General features: G+C 45.2%; 1 protein-coding gene across 1 annotated transcript; it reads right to left on the bottom strand.

The window, feature by feature from the left end:
* Nucleotides 1-233: 233 nt before the first annotated feature.
* Nucleotides 234-7425, bottom strand: LOC135387155 (juvenile hormone acid O-methyltransferase-like). The gene is made up of 3 exons (XM_064616513.1): nucleotides 6375-7425; nucleotides 6037-6184; nucleotides 234-523 (listed from the first exon to the last, which is right to left on the bottom strand). Exons 1-3 carry the CDS (start codon nucleotides 7239-7241, stop codon nucleotides 333-335), a joined length of 1206 nt encoding a protein of 401 aa, XP_064472583.1. The 5' UTR covers nucleotides 7242-7425; the 3' UTR covers nucleotides 234-332.
* Between the last annotated feature and the right edge of the window lie 874 nt (nucleotides 7426-8299).

Here is an 8299-nt window from a genome sequence, read left to right as displayed (position 1 = left end):
ACTCATCAGCAGTTTTTGTAAGGGATAATCTGCTCCTTCTATCCTGTGGTCTGGCAAAGTCAGCCCCTGTCCTGTGGTCTAGCTCACAGAATAAAGTCAGCCCCCGTCCTGTGGTATGGTCCACTGAATAAAATCCACGGAATGTCTATGCCGTATGCTGTGCCTATATACGCTTTGCCTTGAGACAGTGTGCAAAACGTGCTTTTACACAAACATTTACACAAACAAGCACATTCATGTACCCATGTTTTAATAGGGACTACTATCGATCTACGCGAGTGATCCACACAAATTCTTCTAGATTCCTTGTGAATTCACGTAGCCGCCATACTTCACAGAAGCCCTTGGAAGATCGCTGGAGGACGTACTGCGTGTGCTACAAGTATGCTGTAACAAAACTTTGAATATCTTCCGTTCTCTTTAGGCAGTTCTTTTTCGGCCGTCATTACGCAGTCATTAACGAACGGCTCGCGCTGATCAATCGGCATGTGGTACAGGAACGCTGCAGATGCGATCACCGCATCTAATTTAAAAGAAAACGGATTGAGCTACTGATAAAAAGTGCTCGATAAACACCGTTCATCACACTGCACCAATTCTAGAACGCGTCTCACACAAAGAAAAGTGTGTCAGCATTTTGCACTAACTCATGAAATACGCATACACCTAGTCGACACAATGAAAAATAACCATTCTCAGGCTGGAACACACCAACTGGCAAACACAACAGAAGCCTCAAGGTGCAAGTAATCAAGAGGACGGTGTTCATTCCCGCCGCAGCCTGACTTTTTCTACCCCTGCCACATTTAGATGTTTCATGTTCTTAGGAACTTTGAGGCTTGTGTTGTGTTTGTCAATTGTTTGTAGTTGTCAGTTTGTAAATTCCAGCCGCAGTATACGTAGGGTTCTTCATTTTCGGGTTAAACCCGATTTTTCACGATAGTTTTCCTCGAACAAGCTTTCAAGAATTCGGGTGGAACCCGATATGTACCCGAAATCCTTGGGATGCTTCAATTTGTGGTTGTAGGTAAAGTATCGGAAAAGTGAATCATGATCACAAAAGAGAGCTATTTGTGAAAACCTCTTTGTCCTCCTCTTATAATACCCTCCTGCAGGAGAAAAACGGAGGGGGGACTTTTAAGGAGCTCGGACAAGTGTTTTAATACCTCGGTCATTCACTGACCCAGACCCCAGCGGAAATATAAAGATTCTTGTCCTAGTGTCACAGCATTGGCTTGTTTCATATGCCTTTCATTTCACCCGAAAATTCCCCGACGGCACATCAAACAGAGATCGTAGCGCCCCATTTCTCCCCGAGTTCCCGTGTGTAGGACCCGATTTTTACCCGCCGAATTAAAAAAATCATAAAACCAGAAAACTAAGAACCTAAGTATAGTTACTTTCTAGTGTGTGCTGCTATATACTCGGTCATTTGTTGAGAGTATGTGAAAAACATCTAGGAGTGAATGTTAAGAGGGTAAGTGTGTTTCCTGTCCCTTGGTATGTCGACCGAAAACTGTCAATACTGTGGCGTAATACTGTGTATTGGTAAAAAACAATGTTTTTACGCGTCATACTTCGCGCAGATTTTAGGAGAAATCTTCCCGGAAACAGCACCGCAAGCGACGCTGCCCCGACAACCGCTTGATAGGACCGCGTTATCAAGAGGCCCTTTCCACTGTTTGAGGGACCGGCTCCCATTTGCCTCCGCGGATGCCCCACTAAAGCACAGATGCCACAGAACTCCGTAATCAGGAAAAGATCTTCCCGGAACAGCACCGCAAGCGGTACTGCCCCGACGACCTTGTTATCGGCCGCGCGTTCAAAGACACGGCCCACCCAGGGGCGGACCGCGTTATCAAGGGGCCCTTCTCCAAATATGAAGGACCGGCTCCCTTTCGCCTCCCTCCACCGCGAAAGATCCTAGCCCAAAGGCGAAAGATCAATACGCGGATTTGAAGGGAGACCAAAGGGAGAAGGGAGACCAAAACTCCGTAATACTATGTTAACGGAATTAACGCACAATCAAGATGTCGTGCTTGACTATCGCCGCTGTCTGGCTTTTTCGCCATATTTCAAACTCATAGCACAACGTTTGCGGTGTTGACCTTTCATGGACGTGTGGACGTGCAATACATACAACAGTTGTGGCTGGACCCAAAAGTAACAATGCAACAACGACTCGCCCCAGGCGAGCCTTCATTAATCAGGACATAGAACATTATATGCAGATTGGGTTGCCCTATGCTGAAACTACAAATGGATATAAACGATGATAAAGGATCATGTGTGTTCGCAAAACAGATGATCAGAGCTAGACCGGGAAAAAAACACAGCGCGAAACAGACAACCACGGGAGGAACATGAGACACACATGGGCGCTGAGTCCAAGTGAACTTTACTACACTGAAGGGTGAGCAGCAACAGGAAAGAAACAGGAAAGAGCAAAAAAAGCAAAAGCAGGTAGATAAGAACAACCAGAACAACTTAAAAATTTACTAGACAACCTAGTTCTTCGCCTGTTCAAGCAACCGCCTCTCACCCGAGGCAAGCGAGATAGATGTATCGCTGATACAGAGAGAACCTTTTTTTCCGATAAAGAAGGCCTCCAAAATTTCACGGGCAAATTTATCTCTGGTCCTGCCCAGAATCCTAATTGATTTAAATTCGGTGGTACATTTGCATTTTTTACAGTGAGTGGGTAGGTGCAATTTGTCCGTACTTTTTAACGACCTTTCGTGCTCCCTAGCTCTGTCATTGATACATCTGCCTGTCTGTCCGATGTAAACTCTACCACAGGAGAGAGGAATTTCGTACACGACACTTACGCGACATTCCACGTAAGGCGACATATGTTTTTTTTTACCACAGCTCTTCACATCAACTGCAGGACCGTTGACTTTCCGGCAAAGGGCTCCCAGTTTCCAAGGGGCCGAGAACACCAAAGGAACACCGAACCTGTTGGCCACCCTCTTCACGTTGTGGGTTACCTTATGTATATAGGGTACAACTACAGGTCTGAAGGAATTCTGTTCCAAAGCCAGTCTGCCCCTTGGTGTTCTACCCTTGAACTTCTAACAACAAGGCCTCCGCGACAGCCAAAAGAACCTAGTCAGGAAAACCCGCAAAACGCACCCTTCCCAGCTGTTCATTAAAGCTGTCCAGCATAAGATGGGGACAGGACCTGCTTAGCGCTGACTCCAAGCATAACGATGCTATAGCCCTCTTGACAGTCTTAGAGTGCGCAGAATCATATGGCAAGATGTCCTTTTTGGCCCTTGGCCTGTAGCGCCAGCACACTGTTTCGCGCTCCCACATGATTTGAATGTTCAGAAACTGCAGGTTTTGACGTTCGGGCAACTCACAGGTAAAGGAAAGTCCCATTCCTATAGCTCCAATCAGCCCACAATCTCCGCAGCGGCTTGACTATATTGGTGATCACCTTGGTTTTTCAGAACGATTAAAAAGTCATCAACATACCTAAAAATCTTCAAAACAGCACTTTTGTCAAAGACCACACCAAGGTTACGGTTCATCTTTCCTAAAAATATATTGCACAATACAGGCGCGACACAAGACCCAATACAAATACCTTGGCGTTGTATACAGTGAACCGTCGTTAATATGACCCCCGATAATCTGACATACGCGCTTTACGACCATACTCCTGGGGAACAATGCAGTGAAACCTCTGCAAATCCCACCCGTTAATATAACAATTCCGCATTAGGACCAAAATTTTCGGGAACGACCATGGTCGTAATAACGAGGGTTCACTGTATAGTAATGCTCGTCAAAAGAAATAAAAGTGGAGCTTAGATAAAACTGCAAAAATGAACGGAACGATTCCACACTCACGCCTGCCGTATTTTGGAATGAGACCACACCATTTTCTTCAATACATTCTCTAACTTGCGCACAGAGTAGAACAAATCTACGACGTCTATAGAGAAGACGTAGGAAGACGTATAGAGAAGACGAGGTGGGGTACGTCTTCTCTATAGACGTCGTAGATTTGTTCTACTCTGTGCCCCATAGAGAGCTCTTTGCTTCTGTTAGAGAATGTATTGAAGAAAATGGTGTGGTCTCATTCCAAAATACGGCAGGCGTGAGTGTGGAATCGTTCCTTTCACTTTTGCAGTTTTATCTAAGCTCCACTTTTATTTCTTTTGACGAGCATTACTATATACAGCGCCAAGGTATTTGTATTGAGTCTTGTGTCGCGCCTGTATTGTGCAATATATTTTTAGCAAAAATGGTGTGGTCCTTGGTGTGAAACCTTGGTGTGGTCTTTGACAAAAGTGCTGTTTTTAAGAGTTTTAGATATGTTGATGACTTTTTAATCGTTCTGAAAAACCAAGGTGATCACCAATATAGCCAAGCCGCTGCGGAGATTGTGGGGCTGTTTGGAGCTATGGGAATGGGACTTTCCTTTACCTGTGAGTTGCCCGAACGTCAAAACCTGCAGTTTCTGGACATTCAAATCATGTGGGAGCGCGAAAATGTGTGCTGGCGCTACAGGCCAAGGACCAAAAAGGACATCTTGCCATATGATTCTGCGCACTCTAAGACTGTCAAGAGGGCTATAGCATCGCTATGCTTGGAGTCAGCGCTAAGCAGGTCCTGTCCCCATCTTATGCTGGACCACGACCTACTAGATTATAACGACCATGTCACAAGCAGAAAACCCTATGAGGAGCCTGTCCGCACGATCCGCCAGGGGCGCTACTGATCGGCACAACACGATTGGACGATGGAAATTTAAATTCTGAACGCGCAGAAGCGTGTGTACGACTACCGTAGCAGACGACAGCGATAGCCCCTATGAAAACGCGTAGAATGATGATGATAATCAACCTCAGAATGAAACATCTGTGGAACGTCCACCGCTTGTACAGAAATACTAAGGTAAGCTGAAGCACAAAGTATTGTAGAAGTTGAGGAAGCAATAACTGGGACGATCAGAAGCGCCACCGCTACTTTCCAAAAATGCGGCGCATAGAAGGGGAGCGCCTGACATGGTCGTTATAATCTAGTAGGTCGTGTGCTGGACAGCTTTAATGATCAGCTGGGAAGGTTGCGTTTTGCGGGTTTTCCTGACCGGGTTCTTTTGGCTGTCGCGGAGGCCTTGTTGCAGAAGTTCAAGGGTAGAACTCCAAGGGGCAGACTGGCTTTGGAACAGAATTCCTTCAGACCTGTAGTTGTACCCTATATACATAAGGTAACCCACAACATGAAGAAGGTGGCCAACAGGTTCAGTGTTCCTTTGGTGTTCTCGGCCCCTTGGAAACTAGGAGCCCTTTGCCGGAAAGTCAACGGTCCTGTAGTTGATGTGAAGAGCTGTGGTAAAAAACATATGTCGCCTTACGTGGAATGTCGCGTAAGTGTCGTGTACGAAATTCCTCTCTCCTGTGGTAGAGTTTACATCGGACAGACAGGCAGATGTATCAATGACAGAGCTAGGGAGCAAAAAAAAAAGTAAAAAGTACGGACAAATTGCACCTACCACTCACTGTAAAAAATGCAAATGTACCACCGAATTTAAATCAATTAGGATTCTGGGCAGGACCAGAGATAAATTTGCCCGTGAAATTTTGGAGGCCTTCTTTATCGAAAAAAAAAGGTTCTCTCTGTATCAGCGATACACCTATCTCGCTTGCCTCGGGTGAGAGGCGGTTGCTTGAACAGGCGAAGAACTAGGTTGTCTAGTAAATTTTTAAGTTGTTCTGGTTGTTCTTATCTACCTGCTTTTCATTTTTTTGCTCTTTCCTGTTTCTTTCCTGTTGCTGCTCACCCTTCAGTGTAGTAAAGTTCACTTGGACTCAGCGCCTATGTGTGTCTCATGTTCCTCCCGTGGTTGTCTGTTTCGCGCTGTGTTTTTTTCCCGGTCTAGCAATGAATTACTAACTAGCCCAACAAAGCATGTTGTTGAAGATGATCAGGTTACAGGTTTATGGCTTAATTTATGAAAAATTTCCGGTAAATAATGCCACAGGGAGAATAACAAAGCAAAGTAAATTACGGTGCCTGACTAACCCCTCAGCTCTTCCGTGGAATTGCAAGTCCAGCTGCACTCCTTTGACGTACACGTGGTAACTTCCATGCCGATATCGTTCAGGAGTTCACTTATATGAGGCACAGGATCTGTTAGCTCATCCGGTCTGGGTAAGGTATCATCAAAATCCTGTAACGACAAAACGTAAACCAAATTATTTGAACGTCAGGTGGCGCATTACAAGCACGGGTTCTCCTCGATGGAGATAATTTGTTGAGCTTTTGATTTCGCAAGCTTTTGTATGAATTACTGCACTACGAACAACGAACTCTCTCACTACCCTGTAGTTTCTCTCTTTCTCTCTCACCAGAAAACTCACCTTCGTTAAATGGATCCACTTGGAACTCCTCCTTACTTCAGAAATGAGTGACTGTAAATTGGAGTCTGCCACGAACAACATCAAGAAGTCTCCGCCGTCAATCAAAAGCTCACGCACATTCTTAAATGCAGTTCTCTTATCTTTCACCCGGTCCATGTAGCACAACGAGAAAATTCTCCTGAACCTTCCCCATCTTTCTATAGCTTGAGTGACATCACTCTCAATGTCTAAGTGCTCGTACAAAACCTCTCGATCTATTACATTCTTTCTGAGCACACTGATCAATTCATCTAATGTGTCCGTTGCCACAATCGTGCGGCACTGGCCTCCCCACTTTTTAATGACAGAATTTGTGAGATCTCCGGCTCCACACCCAATGTCCAAAAATTGATCCCACGACACTGTCGCAAGGATTGTGTCCTTCATTGACGCGAATGCTTCTTCGCAGTCTCGTATGAAGAAAGGACGTCGGTCCGCAGTGCACGACGGAAGGGTCAGCTTCTGTTCACTGCCACGTCCTATGGAAAGCACTGTAGTCGCGTCCTCCTGACTGCACGAATGTGCTTCGTCGTAGTAAGCTCGAACGTTGAGTCCCACCACATCTTTGAGGAATAACCTATCATGGCACATCCATTTTCGTCTGGACTTGACGTCATCGACGTAGGCACGGAAGCAAAGCATCGAATATGATGCGGGCATCGAATATCGAGCTCTCTTGCTGAGTTCGGTTATAGTTGGCCTTGTTGCTTGAGTTGAGAGTACTTCTGAACTGAGAGCGCAAGTAACACGGACAAACAGACAGGATAAATTATAATGATACCGGAGGAAGTGCTGAAAACATCTATGGGAGCAAATTAGCGTGATCATCGTCCTTGGTGTGGAATACAGAACACCGCCTCGGAATGTCCTCAAAGTGGGTCTCTTACGGCAAGTCTTCCGAAGGTTCGCAGCCAAACACGACGTGGATTTGGGACCCAGCAGCTTTAGCAATGTATCTGCAGCTGTGGAGTTGGAGACAGCAAGTGATGGTGATGCCGATGTTGTTATGAGCACTCCGCCCGATGCATCGGCTGTGTAATATTGTTTGGGACATGATTTAGACGTAAGGTGGGTCGGCTTACATTAGCACCACCACCACCGGCCTATACAGGGTGCCTCAGAAAACGTGCCATTGAGTTATAATTTTTAAAAACTACGCCACTTAGAATCATGCGGTTAACACTATTTGTTCTTACAATGTTTTTGCCACTTCCTGATGTGAATGTCATCTAATTTAAGCTTTATGGCGTCACTTTTGATGCGTGAATAAACTGAGCTTGAAAGTAAGGGTCGCTTTTTATCCCAGCGATATGAAGCGCTTTTACTCAAGTACGTGCAAGAATAAGTATAAGAATTTACTCAAGTTCGTGATAACTGACAGTGATATTGAGAAGGTATCCCATAAAAATCATTAATTAATATTTACCAACGAAAAATCATTAATGAAAAAAAAGACGAATAATGCGGCGGAAATGCGTGAGCGTTAGATGTATTCTCTTATGTGCTTCTTGTGTGTTTTGTACGTTTTCTTATCACATGTCACCTTTCTGTGTTCTCTTATGTAAGGAATGACTTATTCAACGTTCTTAAATGTTATGAAAGGTTGATTGCAAGCATTTTTTGTCCTTCATCTTTAACATTTCACTTTAAGGGATTGGGATGAGGTCTGAAGACCAGTAGCCATAGATCTTAGATACTATTCGCTTCTTACACTTCGTCTCAGCTGGCGCTGCTAAACAACGATGCTTCTCAGCTTTTCGCTTCTGACGCTTCGCTTCTGCCTCAGCCGCTAGACGACTCTGCTTCTCGTTTTCAGTCTCGGATTTTCGCTTCTGACGCATTGCCTCAGCATTTGCTTGCCCCTGACGCTGGATGCCCGGATTCCC

This window comes from Ornithodoros turicata, chromosome 3, assembly GCF_037126465.1.
Source record: "Ornithodoros turicata isolate Travis chromosome 3, ASM3712646v1, whole genome shotgun sequence".
Lineage (NCBI taxonomy): Eukaryota > Metazoa > Arthropoda > Arachnida > Ixodida > Argasidae > Ornithodoros > Ornithodoros turicata.
The sequence above is the reverse complement of the archived record's forward strand: the minus strand, read 5'-3'. Positions and strand labels throughout refer to the sequence as shown.